The sequence below is a fragment of the Nestor notabilis genome, unplaced genomic scaffold, assembly GCF_000696875.1.
Source record: "Nestor notabilis isolate BGI_N333 unplaced genomic scaffold, ASM69687v1 scaffold10071, whole genome shotgun sequence".
In the NCBI taxonomy this organism is placed as follows: domain Eukaryota; kingdom Metazoa; phylum Chordata; class Aves; order Psittaciformes; family Psittacidae; genus Nestor; species Nestor notabilis.
The window spans coordinates 3,025-27,461 of NW_009916077.1; the positions used below are offsets into that span (position 1 = coordinate 3,025).

Below are 24,437 nucleotides of genomic sequence, written 5' to 3' on the forward strand. Positions count from 1 at the left end.
GAAGTCCAAGTCCTGGCCTCCTTTTCCATAACCCAGGGCTTATTTTTAAGTTGCTGCCAGATTCTTACTTGAGACAACCTGCTAGGCAGGATGTTCTGGTCTTCCAAGTATAGCATATGAATATACCCCAGATGCAAAAGGGTACTCATGCTTTTACCTCACTAAAAACCACACAGCAACCCTCCCATCGTATCAGGCACAGTTCCTATTTCTTTTAAAAATAAATATTTAGAAGCAAAAGGAAGAGATCCAGAGAACTACAACGTTAAAAATTTGCCTGCCAACAGCACAAATGTCTTTTTTGTGTCAAGTCACAAGTTGTACACCAACACAGGTACTGTCTAAAAACCCTGTCTCCTCATCAGCTACTATAGTCCTCCACTGCAGGAATCCCATCACAGCAACCAGCTCCTCTGCACTTCTCTAGGACTTGTACTGGGTTGCTCAATCTCCTTTTGTGATCAAGTCCTCGATATATGCATCCAGTTCATCATCTGTATTAATATCAATGTCCTGAAACCAAAGGCACAAGAAATACCAGTGAGAAGTGCATCTTGAAGAGCAGTGTAAGAACAGACAAGACAGAGCAGTACAGTGTCCTCTGCAATATCTGTCCTAGTCAGCCTTTACACCCCAACTTCCAGCCCTCTCCAGCTGCTGACATCTGCTGTGAAAGCACCACCAGCTTTCCTTGTCAGAGCCTGACGGACAATGCCTGGAAACCAGTCAGCACTTCATGCTCAAACAGTGCATTCAAGCAATAGATTTACTAGGCTGATCTGGGCAGAAATTCCCTGCCGAACACTGCCTGTGCCCAGGGAAATTCTCCTGCAGCCCCACACCTCCTAGCAAAAAGCAGAGAACAAATAGAGACTGAGCACAATGTACATGCCATGAAAAATGCATCTGTGAAAATGAACACTCATCAGGATGCCTGGATCCCAAAAGGTGGGCAGCAAGAGAAGCTGTGCTCTCAGCTGCTTCTAAGCCCAAGTTGCACCCAACTGAGAAAGGTGAAGCCCAGTTAATGCTGGACTAAAACAGCTTAAGTGCCTGGAAGGGCCTGGGTCTTGGGAAAGTTGCTACTTGTGGGGTTGTTTGGTTTCACACCCCTTCCTGACCCACCTCCTGCACTTTCTGCAGAAGGGCCACAATGTTAGTCCTCAGCTTCTGCAGTTTCTCCTCCGTTTCCTTCAGCTTTCTCTCCAAGTTGCGGAGGTTTTCTTCACAGGCTTTGGCCCGGGCATCAGCACGTGTCTGATATGAATTGCACAGGTTCTGCAGACCGACCTCATACTGTCTGAAATATTCTTTCTGTAGAAGACAAAACACATCAGATGATATGTCAAGAAAAATCACTGAGCAGCAAGAAAACCCAAGCACTCACAGCTTGTGGAAGCATCCAGCTACCTGCATCCCATGACCAAACACCACCAGCCCTGCACACAGTTGTTACCATACCTACATTTCCATTTCTGATTTGCCTACTGGAAGCAGCAAAACAGTCACATGGGTTTTCACATTCCTCAAAGACCAGAACTGCAACAAAAGCTGCCTGCATTCAGATTAAGGATGCGGCATGTTTTAAAACGCCTAAACCCACAGGTATGGTGTAGAAAGATCTGACGGCCTCTGTTTGCAGTGAGTTCCTTTGTACAGACCACCCAGACAACATAGTTTATTACTGCGAGGTAGGAACATCTACACATGCAGAAAACTCCTGACAAGACCAACGTGCCCTGTGAAGGCAGCAGGGCCAGCAACTTAAGCAGAGGCCTGAATTAACAGAAAAGAGGAAGAGAGACTGTGAATGAGGGAGTAGGGCACTGTGAAGACTGCCAAATAAGCATTGGCTTTTGTCGTTTAGTCACCTGTAGGTGGATTTTGTCACCTACAGATGCCTCCTGAAAAGATCTCCCTTTGTAGTATGTCAGAGAAGCCACTACCACTTCTCTGCATTTCTGCCTGCACTGGACCTTCCAACACCAGCACAGGGATCCTGGTGCAGGCTCAGCCCCATCTGTTCCTTGCTCAAATAAATGGAGGCTGCACCAAAAGCCTCAGGATGCAGAGCAGCCTTGTAGATGATCAGCCTGCTTCCCTTGAGGAGTGTGAGCGGATTGGCTTCTGTGTTCTGTCCCATTTTTAAGATTACCTCCAATTAAGTTAGATTTATACGGCTGGGGGCAAAACAAACAGTTCTGACTATTTCTACACACATCTAACTTGGCCTCACTTTTTAAAAGCTTAGCAGCAATGGACAAGAAGTTAGGATAGGAGCAGCCAACAGCTTTCCCACACAGATGTATGGTAATTTAAGAAGTCCTCAGAGAATAACTGTCAGAAGACCTTGGGCATGTTTCAGAGGGTTTAATTTTTTTCTCAGCTGCATTAGTCTGTGAAGGATCCAAATAATCTTCTGAAGAGTGTAATCTTGCATCAACAGGATGGATGCTTGCTGTAAGAATGGAATGTGTGTGGCGAAAACCCCCAGACTTACTTTTCCAGAAATACTGAACTCACCAACGGAAACGCCAACAACCCTTCTGAGCTCATGGAACTCAGCTCCTTCTTGGAGATAGGAAAATTGGGAGGTAAGAAGTACCGCAAACAATTTCTAGACAGGAAAAGAAAAACACAAATCCAGAATTGAGAGTTTAAAAGACTAAAGTAATCAGACTGCAACACCTCATCAGAACTGCCGTGAACCCACCGAAGGATCTGGACTAGTAAGTCTACTGTTTCATGGCTGCTACTGGGACCGGTGGTGTCTGGCTCAATTCTGACACAGTCTGAGGTAGAAGGTTCCGCTATAACAACCTCCTCTTCCTGCTGTGTATCTGGAGCCTGGTACTCGGGAGAGGGAGGCTTCATCAACCTCACATCCTCGCTGCCCTTCTCTACCCTGAAAAAAACATAGTGAGGGAAAGTCAGGTATCTTTTTCTACCTTGACCATACCTGAACCTCTGTTAACAGCTTCATCAGAACCTGTACCCGGCTTCACTCTGAGACCTCTATAATACACAACAGCTGCCTCCACAGGAACATCACCCCAGTGATGGGCAGACTGGATGGAGTCTGCCCTAATCATTCCTCATGAAGCAGGTGGACATTCCTGACCACACACATGCTCCCTGACATGACAGTAACATTAACTGTCTTCAGCATCTGTGGAAGTAAAATGGGGTCTTCTTCCTGAAAGCAAAGCAAGCCTCCAAAATCCAGTAGCTAGAGATAGTTACCAGCGATCCCTTGGTGTGGTGTCTGTAGGAACATAATCAAACTTCACCTTCCAGCGTACTGCATGCTTGCCCGTCTCCACAGCTGTGACACGGCCTGTGAACCACTCCTTGTTCACACGCACTTCCACATGCAGCCCTTTATCTGCAAGAAGGCCAACAGTAAAGATGATTGCAAGCATTCAGATGCTGGAGAGCACATTCTGCATGAGCTCTAGAGAAGACAGCCATTCTCAGTGGGGAGCAAGCCTAAACCTGTGACAATTCCTTCAAATGGCACATAAAACATAACACCACTGTTACACAGTTCAACTCCTACTTAGAAACATTAAGATACAAGATATGTCATTTTCAGACAGAAGGTTTCTCCTGTACTCTGGGTTGTTTGACATGGGCTTTCCAGGCCCATGTTGGCCAATTTGCACAGGTTTGCAGACAGCTCCTTAGGAAGAAGCTGAAGAAATGCCCTGCTCTGGCAGAAGGTGCAATACATCCTGGCTATATCTTTCCTGGGGATCTCTTCGTCCCTTTTCTCTCACAGCAGTGCAGCAGTTCTAGATACAGTCCTCAGCATCTCCCAGCTAACACAGCTCCATGCTCCATTCAGTAAGGAAGGGTGACATAAGTCTACGCCATGCAGCCAAGCATCACACCCATTAACATGACACAGCTCTCCGATTACAGACCTTCCCATGCCACAATTGCCTCTTTTCTAATCAAGGGGGTCCTAGACAAAATGTTTCATGTCAGTTAGTCATCTTGGGGTTTGGGACCCAAATTTACACTAATTCTTATTTTAAAAAGCTCATTAATGAAATCATGTTTAACCAGTGAGTCTAGTTCTGCAAGAGTTCTTTTCCACTGTGGTAGATACCGGAGACAGTTCAAGGGTTCATTTCTCACCTTTCTGAGATTTCTTCAGTTCTGCCAGCTCTTCTTCTCCAGCACTGTCTGTAAGCTGTGAGTAGAGAGCTCAGATTAGCTGCCTCCCACCAAGATTATAAACACTTGACAAATACCTTTTGCTGGGGAAACCAGTGCACTCTCACCTCTACCACCACCTCACTGGAATCCTTCTCTTCTTTCACTGCCACAAATTTGCCCCGTTTTGTCTTCTCTTTCTTGTGCTCCTCCTCCTCCTCAGACCCATCCTCTGAGGTGTTCAAGATCCTCTTCCGAGTGGTGGAGGCCTACAGGAAGCAAACAGGCTCTAGATATAATTCCAGCATGCTTCCAACCAAAACCTTCTTTCAGCCAAGTTAGAAAAGCCCTCAAAATCCAGTATTTCATTTGGTAGTTCATTAGCTTTTCCAGCAGATTTTAGCAGGTGCTATGTGATCATGAAAACACTCACCCTGCCACTCAACATTCCTTCATTTCTGGGGAAACAGCCTGGTCTAACAGGAAAGAGATGAAACAAGTCTTCATAAGGGGTGTGGAATGGCACCCTAACCCAAGAGTAAAGTAAACATTACCTTGTATGGGAACTACAGTGCAAATCCCATGCAATAGAGCAAGACAGGCTATGCAGAATAGTAGGTAAGGACCTGTTAGTTTTCATCCCATTGAGTCTCACCTGTGGGCATTTGACAGTGGCAGATTTCTTTACTGCTGGCACCTTGGCAGCTTTGGGACTGGGTGTCTCACGTGAGCTTTTGGGATTCTGCAGGGCAGCAGAAGGTGGCTTCGTTGTTGTACCTGATTTGGCAGGAGTTTTTAAATTGCTGTTAGACTTCCCAACTGTCAGAGTGTGCTGGTGTGTCCTGGAAGTGCTGGCCTCCTCCCTGGAGAGCATGCTTGCCAGTCTGGGAGTGCTGATATTTGGCCAAGCTGAAGAGCTCTTTTTCAGCTGTGTGGTGGACTTGGCAAGAGGTGAAGATGGTGGTGGTCTGCTGGGAGCATTCTTGATTACATCAGGTAAAGGAGGAGATCGTGGGCGTTGAGGGCGGGTCGATGACTGGGTGTTCTGAAACAAATGAGGGTAGAGAGAGAGGAAGGACAAGAAGAGTCGAGCACTGCTTTTCAGAGCAGTTAAGGATAGCACAAATAAGGATATAAGAAAGTAAGGATAGCTAAGAATAGTACAAATCCTACAGTGATATCGCATTTACCTCCCCTGCAGGCCGTGTGGTCACCTCCAGAGGCAGTTTCTTTAAGTCAGCTTGAGATCGAACTGGAGTGGTTTTCTTTTTAAAAAAAAAGAAAAAAAACCCCAAAAAACAGAAAAGGAAATAGAAAACTCAGAAAGGCTCATCTTTAAAGGCTGTCAAGGCCTGCCTGAACCCAGCCCTGCAAACATTTCTTCAGCTTCAAACCAACAATTGTAAGAAGGTGTGTTCTGTGTCCTTCAAGAAACATCCCTTCATCCAAACACCAGCAGTCCCTCCCATTTCCCTAGCAAGCTGAGATGCTTGGTTTCTGCTACTAAAACAACCCCTGCTCCAGTAAGAAGCATAGGTAGCATTAGAGACTGAGACAGAGGTGATTGTCTAGAGATTTGCACTAGGAGGTCCCTCAAATCTCCTGTGCTTAGCTGGAGACCTCCAGATTCACCTGCAGAGCTTCCAGCTTTTCCTGCTGCTGGCGGATTTTCTCAGCCAGTTGTTTCTGCTTCTCTTCCTGTGATTTCAGGTCTTTCTTCAGAGTTCCCATTGGTACTTTCTGCTTCTGCTCTGCAGCCTCACATCTAGCAGGATGGGAATGCAAGACAACCTCAGTAATGACAGTAACCTGCACTGTCTCACACATGCAGCATTGTCCCCACAACCCATCCCAAAGACAGCAGTCAAACTGCCTTCCTTTCTGCAGGACACACAATCTCAAAACCAGTGGTTTTCTTCTTGGGAAACACATATACAGTTTAAGGATCAAAAGCACAGTTGTTAAAAAATAAAAACGTGCAGATAAGGCACGCTGGAGGAAAGTCTTTATATTAACTGATTCTTACCTATCTTGTTCAGGATCAGGGTTCATGGAGCAGACCCAGCTATCAGGGTAATTCTTCTCCACTGAACTCAGCTGGAAGGGGAGTGTTCGCCATTTCAGACACACATCTGTTAGACAAACACTTTGCAAGTCAGAAATACACAGCCTGAGCCACAAAGTAATTTTTTTCTGTAGCACTTCTCAACGCTATTTGACGCTAAGGGACTACCAGTCACCACCCAGGTACCACCCCAATTACCATGTATCCAGTGACTGTCAGACTAGTGGCCACAAAAAAGTGAGAAAAGCACAGGATCTACTGGGCCAGTGCTTGCTTCATGCTCACAGAATGCTTGGAGGAAGACCTCAAATTTTGTACAAGGCATACATAACAAAGATCTGATTAAGCCTGGGATCAACTGATACTAGAGGACCTCACACTCACTGCTGTAATGACAGCAATTACAAATCAAACTGAACAGCTAGTCCTGAAATCACTGCTCACCTCAGAAGCCAGGCTCTTGCTGATAACAACACAAAACAAGTCAGAGACTTATCCACTAAAAAAAATACTGTCCTGGGTTCAGCTGCAACAATTATTTTTCTCCTTCTTAGTAGCTGGTGCAGTGCTGTGGTTTTGACTTTAACCTGAGAACAACAGTGATAACACACCGATGTTTTAGTTGTTGCTCAGTAATGTTTACCCCGATCAAGGACTTTCCAGTCTCATGCTCTGCCAGGGAGGAGGGGAAGCCGGGAGGAAGCAGAGACAGGACATCTGACCCAAACTGGCCAAAGGGGTATTCCATACCACAGCACATCATGCCCAGGATAGAAACTGGGGGGAGTCACCCAGAAGGGCCAGATCCCTGCTCGGGTCAGGCTGGGTATCGGTTGGCAGGTGGTGAGCAATTGTATCCTCTCCCCTTGTTATTTCCCTTATCATTATTATTATTGGTGGTAGCAGTAGTGGTTTTTATTTTACCTTAGTTACTGGACTGCTCTTATCTGAACCTGTGTGATTTACATCCTTTTGATTCTCCTTCCCATCCCTCTGGGAGTGGGGGGAGGAAGAAGAGGGGGAGTGAGCAAGCGGCTGCGTGGTTCTGAGTTACCGGCTGGGCTTAAGCCACGTCAAATACTTACAATATTTAGTAAGTTTTAGATGAACCTGGAAGACAGATTTGGCGCCCAGAGCATTGCCAGAGCTTTGCTGGCCTATCAGGAAATCAACAGCTTAGAAAAAAAAAGTTTTGCCAAGAAAATGGAAACATTCTTAAATGAGGCTCTGGGAGGATGTCAACAGCAGAAGACAAGAAGAATGACAGGAAAGCCCCTCCTCTTTGGGAGGAACTTGGAAATGACTGAGAAAACTGTTAAGGCAGGAGAGCCTAACAAAGTAATTCCACAAGACTGGCCTCATATCCCTTATTACATCCTCATACCAAAATCCTGTGGGGAAATGAGGTCAAGGGAGTTTGGTGTCCCTCTACTAAGAGACAAAGTGGTTGTGTTGAAACTTCCCTTACTCCAGAGTAAGGGCTTAGCCAAATCTGTTCAGAGGTGCACAGAAGAGAACTTGCACTGAGTTTGAAAGTCGACTGTAAAAAGTTCCCTTGTGTGCTCACACCTAGTACCAATTAGCAAGCCTCTGCATCAGCATACAAATTACTTGGCCACTTTCTATTGGGGGAAATTTCAGATCCTATTCTAGTGTTGGGGTGGGTGGCTTTGGACAGCTCCAGTTCATATGACATTCTAAGCCCATCCTCAACACTGCTACTAGCCAAACCTGCCCCATTCTGTAAGGGCACCTGAAGAACTAATAAACTGCAGGAAAGCAACCTCATACCAAGATATCTAAGTGGACCATTAGATGCAGACAATGGTAACTCACAGAAGGAGAGAAGCCCTGGAAGAGGGTAACAATAGTGAAGCTCACTTCAAATCTCCTACCCATGTTGCTGCTCCCCAACAACAGCATGCAGTCCCTCCCCTGTGCACCAGGGAAGAGCAGCCTCCTAGTCACAGCCTGGCTAGACGCACCGCACTGAATCGTGGTAGGGATCTCCATGGCTCTCCGGCGTTTGTAGCGCAGTTCACTAGATGGAGGCTGGTTCCAGTTTGCTGACAAATAACCAAATTCATCCCAGAACTTGATGATACCTCTCTGGGCTGGAAAACAAACAAGTTCCCACTCAGTACAGAGCCATTACCACAGAAATCACCCCCTGCAGTCTTGGCTGCTCTCCTCTTTAGCTGCCCTCCAGCCAAAGTTTCCCCTTTCAGCCCCTGGTAACTGTGAAGCTTCATTACCTATAGCAACATCCTTCCAGTACTGAGCCAAATGCTCCCCCATGGCCTTCAGCAAATGTCGATACTCCTTGGCATCAGCAAAGTCTTGTTTATTATGAGTTGGCTCCAGAACCAAATAGGGCACATCCACCACACCTACCACTCCACCACATGCCCTGGAAGAGGAAGACACAGTCACTAACATCATTAAATTACCAGATCGTTGTTCAGAGAAACAGTCTTGAAACCAGCAGGTTATACACACCCACCCCCACCCATTCCTGCAGCAGTACTGGGTTTAATTTATCAGCTTTCTAAGTCAGACTGGAGCCAGCATACAAAAAGATGGGCTCAAATATTTGTACTTGCTTTCAAGACCTATTCTCCCTGTCCCTAGAATGAGGCAACATTGCTACCAGTATTCATCAGCCCCAAAGGCCAGCACTGAGCACAAATGCCTGACACTTTAGGTCTGAGCAAAATCTGTGTAGAGGACTCTCTATCAAGAAACCAGGGAAATATTGGGCAACATTAACTATAATTTATTTGCCAGAATTCAAACTAAATGCTGACACAATGAATAAGCCTCACACTCAAAAAGAACAATTAATGCAGAACAAGGTTATTGCACGGCCCAAATTATACGTAGGAACTCGCAAGGCTTAAGCAAAAGGATTGCTGAATAATCTCCAGGAACTCACATGCCACCCTCCAGCTGCGGGCCCACCTTCTCATACATCTTTATCAGGCGACTGCAGTTATAAATGAACATGCCGTCCAACTCGCGCTGCTCAATATTCACACCAAAGACAAAATTCAGCTCTTTGGGTTCCTTCAGTGCCCTGAGAGAGAATGAAACAAAGCCTCAGGAATGTTGAAACTAAAACTAATTCTTTGCTGTCATTAGAAGAGATCCAGCACCTCTGAGCATTAGGGGTTTACAAACACCCATCCTGTAGTCTGCTACTGCTAAAAAACACCATGCACTTGTTGAATGTGAATGAACAAAATACAAAACCTTTGCAATACGGACACCAACTTAAGCTAGACAGTATCTTTTCAGATAATTATTTATTTGGATATGGTTTCTCCTTCCAAATTGGATTCTGTTTTTTATTTCAGATCTGCTTTAAGAGTTACATAGCTTTAAGAGTTACACAGCTTTAGAGAAGTACTGGTACAGACTGTCCTCTCCAATGTTGTTTTTTTTATATTTTCCAGATGTACATCTCTATGCTAGATAAAGCATGGAAATTAAGATTTTGATACTCGGACGCTGGGAAAGTTCTCGTAATCACAAGTTTTCCAGTGCCACTACTCTAAGTTTGAAAGCTGGAAGATGCAAGAGACAGCCCAAGCAGAGCTTTTTTCTAGAAATGACAGGATAGCAATTTGCATGATTTCTACTTTCTATGCAGCAGATGAGATCAACAAAAGTTGGCCTCAAGTATGTTTGTGAGCACATGTGGATTTCTGAACAGAAACCGTGTCTCCTGCGATGCAGAGCCTCACAATCTCTTTGTGTTACAAATAAAACAAAATCCCCAGGTCTCACAAACAGAACCATTGCTCTTTAACAGACTGAATCAAGTAGGTTCCACAGCTTCCATGAAATCCATACTTATGATTTTTCATAATAAGCATCCTCCATTCAGGCTGAAGGTATCATCAAACGTGAGGTCCAAACTTTTAACTACTACAAGGCTATACCACTGTCCTACCCATCTCTCTCATCTCTTACCTACCTCACTTCCAACTCCCCACCAACTCATCAAATTCTTAGCACTTATATGCTTTATCCCAGTTAGGAATTTTACTTTTGCTTAAGGGATCAGTTGAAGTAGTGGAATTCTTTAAACTGATCTGTTGACTACCTACTAATATCAGGTATTAAAAGAACCTGAGCTGTGCACGCATAAGCACTGCACAATAATATTCTGCAGATAGAAGATGTAAGTCTATCTTAATGGTCAAGCATCTCAAAATAAATCCCTGAAATAGATTCATTTCATATTCATTTTCTGTTTAAAGCCATCCTCTTCCCCACACAGATGTATAAGTACCCTGTAACACACCTTCCTTTAAAATAAGTTACTAGGAAAGCATGTGAAATAGCAGATTTCAGTAATTTTAACAGTAAACCTTTGCCAAGGGCTATTGTGAACACTGACAACATAGAATTTGGGCTAGATGTGATAGATCTATCTCTGGCAACAAGCCTAGGATAGTTCTGACCTAAGCAGTCATGTAAACTAGCATGCAAAACAACCAGGTGGGAACGCAGATTTGGCATACACAAATCCCAAACTTTCTCACACTCAGCATTTGTTTGAAGAGCATTTTTATCTGGTTACAACTTCATTTATGAAATGCATATCACAACTTTGAAGAAAAACCTTGTAAAAAAAGTGAAATATTCTTGTGAATACATCAATAGCGAAGTTAACTGCAACCAAAGTGAGAACAATGCCTTGGGATTTCATAGCACTGACTGTAATAGAGCTCAGAAAGTTTTTAGAAAACATCCCTACAATTCTAAAAGCCATTTCACTGTAACATTTCATTGCCTCCCTGAATCTTACCTGCAGATGAAAAAGCAAAAGAGTGAAAAAAGCTGATGTGAAAACCATGTAAACATCTACAGAAAACAAGCCAAATAGAAAGATGTCTTTCAGCAAGAGGGGAATAGCAGAAGCAACCAGAAGAGCAAATTCAGAGATGTGGAGTGAATAGCTGGGGAAACCCAGAGCTCTGAACCATCCTGCACTCACCGCTGCTTCGCATCCTTGATCCTCTTCTTGACATCAGCCTCCCGGCGCATGGTTATTGCTGAGTTTTGGACTTGGCGTAGCATCACCTGCAAACATGCATGGTACAGAAAAACTGCTGCTGTGAAATTCATCATTCACTCATTCTATGACTTTTTTGTCCTCTTCGAGAAGATCTTGGAAATGTCTTAAATGTAAAGAATTCACTAACAGTGGAGAGCAACAATCAGCATGTCTGTATTTAGGACAGTGCTTGCTGCTAGCTTGTTTAAGCACCTACACAGCTGTGTGGAAGAAAATGTCGAAATGTAACTAAACATCTAAGTTAACTGAAATCAGAGCGTCATGGAAGTACAGGGAAACAGCCAGGGTACTTTGACACTCCTATTTCCATTGGATGCCTATAGGAAGTACAGTGATTTCAAGCTGGTGACACCTGGGGAAGCACCAGGCATCCCTGCAAGCTCTCTTCCCACTCAGATATGGTCTGGGTCTCAGCCTTGCCCCTGTCAAGAGCCACAACCCATGGGGAGGAAGCAAACAGCCCCTCTTCAAAATCTTTGAAGACAGTTATGCAGGCAGGGAAGGGGAATATCCAAAAAGCACCCAGTTTTAATTCTGTTCAAACAACTTAACATTCTCCTGGCCTCTTCTGCAGAGGCTGACATCAAACAAAGCGTCTGGGGGCTGTGGTTTGCCTTCCCTCACAGAATACATTGAAGAACATTAGCATGCTTCCCACCTGGGCTGGTAACCACATACAGATGTTAAAGCACGTCCACTGGTGATAAGCCCACAAAGCTGTCCGAATACTGCAAGCTACTCACCAACTGAAGTCACCGCCTGTGTCACCTACACACTGGGTGCTACCACTGGGTACTGACCCACCAGTGCTGCTCTCTGAGCTGTTCCCTGGTGCCTGAAAGATGACATGCTGCCAAAGCACAGGGCTTACCCTGGACTCCCGCGTGAGGTCCCCGCCTAGGCGCAGCTCAAGGGCACGAGCTTTACTTTCCGCCTCACGAGCCTTCTCCTCCGCTGAAACACACAGGGAAAAGGATGATGTCAACATTCAGTACATGCAGCATATCCTAAGGCATTCACCTGAGAAGACAGACTTCCAGAGAGTCTTTGATGGACTGACACGTACAAGGGTAGAAAGGTAACACAAAAAGGTACAAAATAAAACCTTACATATGAGAGGGCACCACTGACATGCCAGCTTATAACTTGCTCAGAGGTCACAGTCAACACCAGAAAAATTGCAAGGCTAAACTCTGCAAACACATGTTTAAAGGAAGGACCCACGAGGAACTTAGTGAGGAATTGGAAAGAAAAAGGATGCACATGGCCCTGTCTGCTCTGCTTAGAAGCACGCAGGCAGAGAAAAGGCTGTCACAGAATGCAGACTGCTTTCAGACTTGAAAAGGAGTTACAAAGAGGTAATCTTGCAGACATGAAGGGAAAACACTAGTAGCAGAAATGCTTTTAGCTTTGGTAATTGCTAAGTTTTGCCTGGAAAAAGACAAATCTGAGCTACAGAGAAAAAAGGACACAGAGTTCTCTGAAAACCTACCACTCCACCTGATGTTTGCACAGTTTACCACTTAGAATAAACTTCCCTTTTCACTTCTCCCCGAGACTTCCTGGCAATAGGTACATGTCACCCAGGTATTTCAAGATTCATTCAACAGATTTCATTTTCAGCAAGGAAATCCCCTCCTAAAATTGAGCCACAAGGTGCTTTGGTAAATCAGCACCATATACTTTGCCTCTCCCCACTCTCCATCCAAAAGAACATTGGCTATAATCCTGTCATGTGCCCTTTTAGGTCAGAAGCCTGTTCTGCTCTCAGCTGTACAATTAGCTGAGTGATCAATCTTCCCCCATCCTACAGGCTATGAGGTCCATGGGAGTAAACATGGACTCACAAGTAACACTCTTTTTTAAAAAGGAAAAAAAGGAAGACGTGAGGAACTACAGGCAGGTCAGTCTCACCTCGGTGCCTGGCAAGATCATGGAGCAGAAACTCCTGTACTAAGGCTCATGGAGAGTAAGGGGGTGATTGCTGACAGCCTCCACACAGCCTTCTCTTCTCCAGGCTGAACAGCCCCAACTTTTTCCGTCTGTTTTCATACAAGAGGAGCTCCAGCCCCTGATCATCTTCATGGCCTCCTCTGGACTTGCTCCAACAGCTTCATGTCCTTCTTACACTGAGGACATCAGAACTGCACCCAGTGCTGCAAGTGGGGTCTCATGAAAGCAGAGTAGAGGGGCAGGATCACCTCCCTCAACCTGCTGCTCACGCTTTTGATGCAGCCCAGCATATGGCTGGTTTCCCTGCTGCGAGCGCACACTGAAGTGGCTCATGTTCAGTTTCTCCCATGTACATCCAGACCAACTACTATATGAAGTGACAGAATAAAAATCTTACTTTTTGAACAACTGCCTCAACAAGGAAAGAGCAGAAGGAAAACAGAACCAAAAGCTAATAATAAACAAAAGGTGAGAGCAGAACTGCAGGGTAATAGGGCAGCAGCTTAGCCAGACTTCAGATGGAGCAAGGGCAGACAGCTGTGACTCCAAGGGTTATTCTGCACATGCATTTCCCAGAGGAATTGGTCTTAGGGCTCAATGTACATTCCTTCCATTGCATGGAATATGTTTGGGTCATCAACAGTCACTGTAGTAACTAATTTTCTAAGCAACCATAATGATCACAGAAGCAAGCAATTGCAGGCCATATCCAGCACGGCAGCCTCTTCCTGACTGTTGCTACAGCACAGTCAGGATGCGTGCATACCCCAAAAACTCACCTATCCTCGCCATGTGCTCTGCTTTCTTCACCTCTTGCTCTGCACGGGTCTTGAAACGGTTTGAAGTATATTTGTACATCCTGTGATGATCAAAACTTATGAATCAGCAAACTCACTGGTAAGGTCAAACCAAGATTTCATCACTGTATGGAAGAATAAAGTCTCCACATGCTACTCCGCTCTTCTCAATAGATTCAATAAATAGAAAAGGAGATATATACATCAGGAACAGCAGTTTTGCATACAGTTAGGCAAAAACTTTTGAAGTCAGAGATGCTTTAACAGCAGCTGCAAACACAATTCCCTTTTCTGCATTAACCAGTGGGAGTGAAATATGTCCATATTCTCAGAGGAAATCCCAGCGTTTTGAGGAACGGCTTCTTTGGAAGCGGATGGGAAGCATAAATATATATGGAAAGCTTCTCAAAAACCTCTCATTATAGATAAATAACCCTTCCTTTCTCATGCAAACAGCCATTCACAGATACAGTCTGATAGTGCTCATCATGCAGTGTAGCTCAAAGCCCCTAAGTGGCAGAGCAACTCTGAAAGGAGCTTCAAATTTCAGCTCTAATGTTTCAGGACATCTGTGTGTACTGCACATCCAACTCACAGCCTTGCAGACCATCCTTGAGTCACAGTGGTTTGTTCCACCTTCCCGTATCATAACATGCCAAATGCAGATCACAGGCTGACTACTGCAGAGTGAAAGGCAAGTGTGCTTAAGAGGCAGAAGCTTGTGAGTATGCATCACCTCTGTGCAGAGGCATGTAATTGGGGAAGAGGAGATGACACCAAGAAGGATGATCAGAGTCTGCAGAAACTCAAACTGCCTTAAGACAAGGTTCTGGATGTTCTGAGAGGCAAATTCCATCCCAAATAACTTTTTATGGAAAAATAAGGCTACAATAATTGCCCCAAGACCAAAGAGACATACAATGTGCTCTACAGGGAGGCCTTCTTTGCTGCAGGAGTGGGGATTTTAAATGTAAATGCCTTTACAATGCTGGGGAATTTCTACTGCCCTACTACCATAAGCAGATCTATAAGGAGTTTCAAAGATGTGGCACAAGCAGATTTGTTAGGTACACCTGCACCAGCATTGATCCTAGTGAGTGTCACAGTGGGGCACTGAGTTTCTGATATAATTTCACACATTTTCATTGAAGAAGCTGAGGAAGCACAAGCCTGACAAGCAGACCACACTGCAAGTTGAAAATGGGCCAGGCTCTTAGGGTAACAATCAGTGGCATGACAGCAGACTGTGGTTAGTAAGAGTATCAAACAAGTTGGTAGTGGGCCATACTATTGAAACAATTGATATTTCTGCTATCAGAAAAGCTATCCACAAATACGCTATAAAATTATTACTATTTTATTAAGACAAATCATGTTATGGTATCTGGAACACAGCCTGTGTGCTCTCAGGGACAGAAGAATACTACTGCCTCAAGCAGATTTAAACACGTTTTATTTCCCCTCCCATCCTTATATCCTTTTCCAGTCCCTGTGAAGCCAACTGGCAGCACACCTCACTTGCTTTCAACTTTTTTGTATAAGGGAACTTAAAAGGAAGACAGGGAATAGTATTTCCCAATCTCTATGCAAACCTTGATCAGCTACATATATAAGATAATTTTCAAAGCAACTGTCTCAAAGTGCTTAGTCTCATTTCTTTTCAGTAATAATTCTAACACACCCCATATTTATTTCCTTAAAAACAGTTACCTAACAGTTTTAGATTAGTATGTAATTTTGAAAAACAACTACCTTCATTTCTCGTTTTGCTCTGAAAGGGAGCCAAATTGCACAAATTACTCAAGGTATTAAACTTTCCACTATCTACCTCCTTTTCCGTATAATCTGTTTCTGTGGCTTTAACATGGAATTATGCAGGATATACCTAGAAAGCAAATTGTTAAACCTTTTCCATAAGGAAACTCCAAGAAGTCCTACACATCTGCAGATGTTGGGTCCAAGACTCACCTGGGCTTGTACAAGCAGCATGAAAGTCGTTTTGTTTGTACTTTGTGTCCATTTATGAAGATCCTCATTCTGGGATCAATATAAAGCACAGCAGCATAGGCACGGAAGGAGCGGCGCTCGGGCTTTCTGCAAGAGAGGGATGGATGCTTACAGAGACTGAGCAGTCTGTTCAGCACTTCCTTGTACAACTACCAGCAGACATTCTCCCAGTCTGGTCCATGTAGCCCAAAGATGACTGCATCAGTTCACCCCCCGAGTAATCAGTGACTCTTTAGTCAGAGTGCTCATCCTGGAGTCTCTTTCAGTCTGCATTCCACTTCCTCTTTCCTTCACGGATTTTTCCTTTTCATTCCCAACCATTTAAGAGCCATGTCACATACTACTGTCAGAGAGCCCTGTCCCCTATCCAAACCAAATGAACGAGTTCCTCCATGACAAAACTTGTAAGATTCTTATTTCCCAACAAAATGCTACCCAGTAGGCAAGTGTGCACGCTGCTCTGCATTACCGCTGATGTATTTTAAGCACCTGAGGCAGGATTCACACCTCATGCATCTCAGCTCATAGCCTTCTACTTCAAAACATGCCAATGAGACAATCTTCAGCAAGAAAGCTAGGTACAAGGTACAAGGCAAGGCCCTTCTATTTTAATTACCATGCAGCTGCGTTAAATGAGGCTTTTATTAATTTTGTTTTACCCATGTCTTCTACAGAGATTTTCTATCGAGATGTACATTTTAAATACTGTTACAAAACATTGATGTACATATCACTGTAGCTTGAAAAGGATGTTTTGAATACAACTGGATAATAAAGGTCAAACCTATAAACTGGCACACTGAACACTAGGTGGGCCATTTGCTAGTGTGTTCTTTTACCCTTCAGTTAGTCAGGAGCTACTAGAGGAGCTCTGAGAGGAACTACAGTGATCACACACATAAATGCTATCACAAGGTCAGAGGAAAGAAGCTCCTTCCAGTGATCAGTGCTAATCATGAAAGCTCACCAGCACACATTAAAGAAACTGAGAAGCGTATTAGATCCCCAAGGAGTTTGCTGCACCTAAGTACTCAGTAGCATCAAGCTGATGCATACAGAATTACCTAGGTTTACAGTGTTTGATACTCCATTTCTATGGCAAATTCAAGCACTTCAGGGAAGCAGCGTGTAATGTCATTGAACAGGTAAAGCTCACTAGGTGTGTCCATGGAGCTCTGGGATTTAATCAAGCATTTGGCTCAGCTGAGCTTGCATTTTCCTTTTCAGGCAGCTCTCACTGAAAACCACTTTATGCTCTTCCAACTGTCCTCTGAGCACATCCTCCTTTCTCCTCTGCAGGAAGTCAAAGAGCTGCCCCTGCTTCCAGGAAGATGTGGTGATACACCTCATCAGTACTACCCTTTACCATCCACTCATGGAGGCTGATCTATGCAGTGCTCACATCTTGCCAGGGTTCATTTAATCAGAAAACTGAACATGAGTTTGAAAGCAGCACAGACCCATAACCAGCTGTCATTCTGATGAAAACATCTTTGATGAGTGTAGAAGATTAAACCTATAGCTTAGGGCTCCTTTGTTTTAAGGTGCCTAAAGAAGGGCACTAAGTTTGCTGCTTTGACTAAGCTGAGACAAGCCAAAGTAGGCATTCACACCAAGCACATAAACATAATGCCTCCAGGCTGTTTACAAACATGAACTCCAAACTGCTAAGAACAAACTAAAGATCTTTTAAATTCTCCAATTCACCACAGAAAGAGCAGCTTTTAAAAAGCACATGCACATAGTGTATAGCCAAACCCTACACATAATTTGGTCAGAGCCCAAGGGCCTGTAACAACACCCATCACACTTACGTTCCCTCTGGAGATGTTTCTGCCATCTGAATGTCTCGGGGGTCAGAAGTCACATCCAGCTCTGGCTCTCCATTATCCATTAGTTTGAGGTTAAAGATTATCACCAGGGTGCCTGAGCAAGTAACAAGTTGATCAGGTGAATCCCAGCCAACCCCCGAACACCCTGCCTGTGACCAGGACTGCCCATACGTACCTTTCTCACCATGTATCTTACTAAACTGCTGCATCACTTCCTGTTCTGACTTGAAAGGAGAATACTTGTAAATTAGCTCTGTCTCAATAGCAAACTTCTCCATGTTGTCAGTCACAGGCTCCCGGCTTCGCACATTCCAGGTGGGCAGGGGGACAATGACCTGCAAATTGCATTGTACCAAGAGCACAGCTCACTCACTCCAGTCTGCAGACCATGACCGAGTGACTTGCCCCTTCTGACAAATGCTCAACGATCCCTCTTTGCCAGCCTCTAAGTTGCCTTCCTGCAACATCTAGTCTTAGACTGAGCTATTCCCAAGTAACCTCTTTGGTACTGCCTACTCACACACTCAACGTTTTTTTTTCCCTCCTCTTGCAATAGCTTCCATAATACTAAAAAAAAACTCACCCAAATTTTGCTTCTTTGGAAATCTCAATTTCCGTACTTCTCTCTTGAACTCAAATATCCTTCATTCATATTCATCCAGATCTCACTCTTTATTATATTTATAGGTAAGGCTATTGGTGTATTCTGTTGTTTAGAACAAAACCACAGATGGAATTATAGCCTGCATCTGCCTATCAAGGACAGTGAATCCCGTTCTCACTTCAGAACTGAGGTCAAGCACAAATTTCTGACTCCAGAGTCACTGTGGGAACTACATCACTGTTCCCAACTTGCTTCAGCCACCAGCTGGCCACTAAAAAGCATTGCTCCCTCAAAAGCGTCTCTGTAGAACTCCCTCCATGATCACAATGGTAAATGCTTTCTTAGATACTACCCCAGTGCAAATCTACAACCCTTCATTATCAGCCTTGCCTGGAAAACACTCGTGTTTGAGCACAAAAGTACTTCCATGTTAAGAGTCTGGATGCAGAACAACAATGGCTGAATCCTGTATTAAGATACACAAGTTTTCAACAAGTAGAACCACACTCATTTTTTGTTTAAAAAAGATCCAAAAGAAGAGACATGTCTGGAGTTTATGTCCTGTGGGTAGGACTCATTCAATCATACCTTTAATTCTCTACAGAAGATCAAATCAGGGCAATAAATTTAAATACATCCCATACTCAAATTTTGTGGAAAAAGGAAAACGCAAGAAGTCTAGGCATGTCCTGAAATCAACATAAGCAACCTTAAGTGATTAAAACAAGCCCTTCAAACTTGCTGTAGTTTAGAGATACCTCTCAGAACTAAAACCTGAAGGAAAAAACCTCTGATAACTCTACAGAACCCTACAAGTTTGTCACCAAGAGAAAACCATACACTGGTCCACCAGTGGCAGCCAATACTGACACAGACACTTCTCCTGTGGGAGCTGGAGAGGTTCTGCTGAGACAGCATTCACCACATTAGTTCATTATAACAAAGTACATGCAAACCTCATCGATGCCTTCTTCCTCATGGAACGTCCGTGACAAGAGGAGGCAAGTCATGGTGTTGTCTTTCTTTGTGAACAGGATAAAATCCTTCCCAATCCGCATGGAACCCCTAGAGACAGATTTCAGGCTGCATGTTACACCTGATGCATAACATTTTCTAGAAAGCAGACCACATTACTGAACTTTCTTCCTATTATGTTCAAGATGCCAAAACCACGTAAGGCAAAAGAAGGGCTTAAACAGCAGCTACCACTTCTCTCTATATATCTCTCCTTTCAAAAGGCATCTTAATCTGAACATTCTCATAAGGCTTCAAATCCCTTAACATGAGTCACAATCAGAAGTGCAGACGTGCAGCATGCCCAGGCTCATCCTAGATAGGAAGTTTTAAAAAAATATAATTTTTTAAAAAATCTAAGATGACTAAAGTGAGATGTGACAATATCCTGCAAATAGATAAGCAGAAGTGTGAGAAAGCAAACACACACTTCATTTCTCTATACACAGAATAAACAGTGGCAGACAAGTTTCTGGAAGACACAATTTTTTCCTAATGTCTAACTTGAAAGACTCACTGACAATTCAGCCAATGCAACTTAGCAGCCAGCTGTCACAAAAGGGACAGCTCCATCTTCCTCCCCACTCTCCTATCCCCAATAGCGCCTTCCCCATCTTCTCTATTTTACCCCAGCTTTTCCAAAAAACCTTAACAAAGACAAATTAATGTTGCATCAAAAGAAAGATTAGTGTTCTGTCAGTTCAGTTCTCTTTAGATTGGCTTGATGTGATACCAAAGTGCACCTTTTGCATGTTTAGGCTTCAGTCTGCATTTCTCAGCTGTAATATAGTATGACTCTTCCTCAAGGTTAAGAACAGGACAGAGATCTGTCCTGGAAATGCCCCGCCAGGGATCTGTCCTGCACTGCAGCTGGATCAATGGGATATCAAGGTCCCTTACATTCCCTTTTCTTCTTTCCTCCCATGCTATAGAGTCCCACAGATTTCCTCACGAGGATACACATAAAAAAATCAAGCCACACAGAACAGTATAAAGCAGAACAGCCAGAGTAAGCCATAAAAGCCCCCTAACTCTCCCAGACACCAGTTCACCACAGAAACAGTTCCCTACCTAGCAAATCCCCACCTTTGTTCTGCTGCCACCTAAACACACTCCTCCTCTCATTCCTTCCATTACTCTCTTTCTTCTCTATGCATTTGTTTCATTTAGGAAAAAAAGGTTGAAGTCCATCTGACTAGCACCAGACAACTCTCCTAGTGAGAGGACTATTTTGCTCCCATTTTACTATCATCTGTCTCCCAGAGGGATTGTTTTTTTCCTGCTCTACCTTTTTAATTTTTTTTGCCAGCTCTGATCTGTATCCTCCGCATCGTGCAAACATAATGACAAAACACTGTCATCAACTTTGGACAGACTTCTCAGCCACTGAAAGATTACAGCAGACATTCACAGAGCTGTTGTCCCCCCTCCAAGCAAACAATCCGTTTACTACCTCAGCCCTGAGCTCCATATCAGGAGGCTGGCTTTTGTTATACCTACGATTTCAAGCCATTCCCATACTGCCCAATTTGAGTTGACTCAGGTGACCGCTTGGCTGATTTCCCAAACTGAATAACACTGGCAGCTTCATCTAGAACGAGAGACAGGGAACAGCAGAAGGTTCATTTTAATATACAAACACACACACGTTTTAGGTAAATGTATTCATCACTGTAAGTAGCACAGAAAGACTATAGCATGAAAACCATCAGAAGCCAAAGTGTCATCCTGAAGCTCTACCATACAAAACTAAGATACACGTTGCTTGATGGCATTTACATTATTAAAAGCTTTGTGCAGATGTCATTATGCTGACAAAAAGAATTTTAGGTTCCAGATGAGCCCCATGCTCTGTCCCAACTGCACAAAGACATTTCTTTTTACCAAAATGTCGTGGTTTAAGCCCAGCCGGTAACTTGGAATCACGCAGCCGCTCGCTCCCTCCCCCCGGCCGGGCACGCTCGTCCGTCGCAGCAAAAAAATCCACAACATGATCTCTTGTGTCAACCACAATCATCAACATGTTCATAAAGCAAAACATAGCCTGGGACACTGCAGCTCTGCTGTGCTGCATGTACTGCTGATACCACAGACTCAAACCCACTACCACTAGAGCATACAGTCAGTACTATAAAAAAAGGTCTTGAATTCGGGATAAACATCACTTTCTCTTCATGGTGTTGAGCTGAACACTACCATAAATCAATGCACTGATAAGACAAAAGCTAATTTTCACTGCAGATTGCTGGGCTGCTGGCAGAAGGGCCGTTGTGAGAGAAAAGGCAGGACGAGCAAGTACTGCAGCAATTAACATAGTACTTTATTAGCAGAGACCAAAATGAAAGGACATGATGCGTCTGCAGCTGAGAGGGTCTGTCGTTTTTAGTTCAAGCCTTTATATTGTCCGAAGGATAAAGTCTTTCAACATTTAACAGAACAATTCCTCTCCCTTCCCCCAAGAGATCACAATCATTTCACTGTAGAGTTTGCTTGGAGAAATGAAATGCAATTCCAGAGACAAGGAACAAGGAACACCAAGTGCCTTAACAGGAAGGCTAACAACAATTACAACCCTCAAATGTGTACACAAGCTGTGAGGGAGCTCAGGACATGTCTTGCTGCACCAGCCAGCTACACAGAGGCTGAGCCTGTGGACAAGCTGGATTTAAGCATACAAGAGACTTGCCCAAGTCCACTAGTACTGACAGTGAGTCTTTACAGTAAGATGTTTAGTACTAACACCACTGGTCTCACATGAAATCACCGAGCTGGGTGTCAGAATGCCATTTACCATTGAAATTACATTCAGATTTAAAGTCACAAATCACAAGGCAAAAATACAGAACAACTGTGCAAGTACCTCACTGTCTCCATGCAGTATGTTCATACTGGAGGTCCACAAGCATTTCAAAACAAACTTTTGACTGGATGAGAGGACTCCTTCCTTTCCTTCAGCCTACAACAGTATTTTCTAGCCAAACAAGGAAAATATTAGATTACCTCAGATTTGAGATCTGGATAAGAATATTGATGGTGATTATATTATTACTATTGCTATTACTGTATTAGTTTGAAAGTCTAGGCAGAAAAGGGTATAGGGGATGTCCTAAGAAGAGAAGTTAACTGGAACCCTTTTGCTATACCAAAAGTTGTATCAACAACCGTTTTTTAAAAAAACTCTGAGAAGCCTAAAAAGGGTAAAGAGTAATTGTTCAAAGCATTTCCTCTCTCAGAAAAGGCAACCATATGGTTTATCACTCAACGCTGGATGTCCAAAACCACCCTATAAAGATTCTTCTTTCTGGGCAGAGGGACAAAGATGATGCCAAGCAGCAGGACTGCGAGGGAGCATCTCTCTCTGCTCCAGGTTTGCTGTCTTTGGCAGAGATTTAAGCTTTACCTCCTCCCAAGAATCAAGGTACAAATGAGGGTTTTTGGTGTTTTTTTCAGCTTTGAGTTAAGGCTCTGGAGGGAGTTTCACTCACAGTTATTTTAGTCACAGTGTTTTCGTTTTGTCATGTCTCAGAGTTACCAGGTTTAAAACAAACTCCCTGGCAACATAAAGGAGTGGGTGGGGTGGGTGGGTGTGATCTATGCCAAACATGAGAGGAAAAACAATCTGAAGGAATTTACTCACGATGGCAGATTGATCTTCAGCACCCAAGAAAAAGAATCAAGGGCACAGATAAAAAGTTTCCCAATAAGAAACATGAGATGCCTAGGATGAAGAACTGGGGGATGGAGTTGTTTAGTTCCTGACTGTTGGTCCTCCAAGAACAGCTGCAGAGCACCCTCCTGAACAACAGACAGGTTGTTCAGTACACGCTGGCTGACACAACCCACCATGGACACCCCTGAAGGAAGCTGCCTGCTCCCCCACTGTAAGTCACAAGCTGTAGCCCTCCACTACCCCACTATCAGTCACGAGGGAGCCACTGAAGTCAGACCTGGCTTTGAGGAGAGTCCTCTAATATTCCCAAGTTCACCAGAATGGACTATGCTAAAGGTGGTCTCCAATCCGAGCACAGAAAGTGATCCTTCCTGCCTTCTCCATAGATACATCTGCTACATTCGCATTAGGTGGAGTACTTGCAGCAGACTCGACAGAATCCTCAAAATATATTCCAGAGGCAAAGTATCTAGTTTACTACACAGGGGAAATCAGCCTAAACCGAGATTACTTCCAGTCAAGCTTTCCCTAGGACAGGGGAACAACCAGGAGAGAAGCTCTGAGGCCTTTCATCACCATAACAAACACAAGATACTCAGCTACCTGAGCCTGGTACAAGAAGACACCACTTCCTGTCCGGATGGGGAAGGCGGATAGAAAGTTTAGCTGGGCTTTAGCAAAGCACTGCATGCTGGTTCCCACAGCCTTCTCCTGGACAAACTGGCAAGACACAGACTGGATGGGTGGTATGCAAGATGGGCAGGGAACCGGCTCACAGGCTGCACTCAGAGGGTGACCTGATTTTTACTCCAGCTGGCAGCCTGTCACAAGTGGGGTCACCCAGGGATAGATGCTGTTCAACATCTTCATGAGGGATCTGGATGCTGGGATGGAAAGCACCCTCACCAGGTTTGCTGATGGTGGGCGAGCTGGACACACCAGAAGGGAGAGCCATCTTAGAAAGACCTGGACAGGCTGGAAGAGTGGGCAAGCAAGGACTGTATGAAGTTCAAGGGAAGGGCAAGGTCCTGAACCTGGAATGAAATAACCGAAGAACCCAGTACAGGCTGGAATCTGTGTGACTGTGGAGCAGCCTTGCTGAAAGGGACCTGAGGGTACTGGCAGACAACAAGCTGAATATGAGTCAGGAGTGTGTCACTGCAGCTATGAAGGCAAATGAGATCTTGGGCTGCATCTGTATGGGCATTACTACAGAGACAGAGATCATAGAATCATAGAATAGTTAGG

At 44.2% G+C, this 24,437-nt stretch overlaps 1 protein-coding gene across 1 annotated transcript; it reads right to left on the reverse strand.

The window, feature by feature from the left end:
* Positions 1–273: 273 nt before the first annotated feature.
* On the reverse strand, positions 274–21,110 carry MORC2 (MORC family CW-type zinc finger 2; the record flags this gene model as incomplete). The annotated part of the gene is made up of 22 exons (XM_010024430.1): positions 274–513; positions 1,126–1,314; positions 2,524–2,617; positions 2,714–2,905; positions 3,244–3,385; positions 4,144–4,198; positions 4,290–4,430; positions 4,817–5,206; positions 5,352–5,426; positions 5,794–5,926; positions 6,188–6,293; positions 8,212–8,340; positions 8,482–8,636; positions 9,162–9,302; positions 11,232–11,317; positions 12,184–12,266; positions 14,045–14,124; positions 16,031–16,156; positions 17,884–17,995; positions 18,077–18,236; positions 19,462–19,570; positions 21,020–21,110. Coding segments are annotated over 22 exons (2,858 nt in total), but the record flags the coding sequence as incomplete, so codon positions are not given.
* Positions 21,111–24,437: the final 3,327 nt, after the last annotated feature.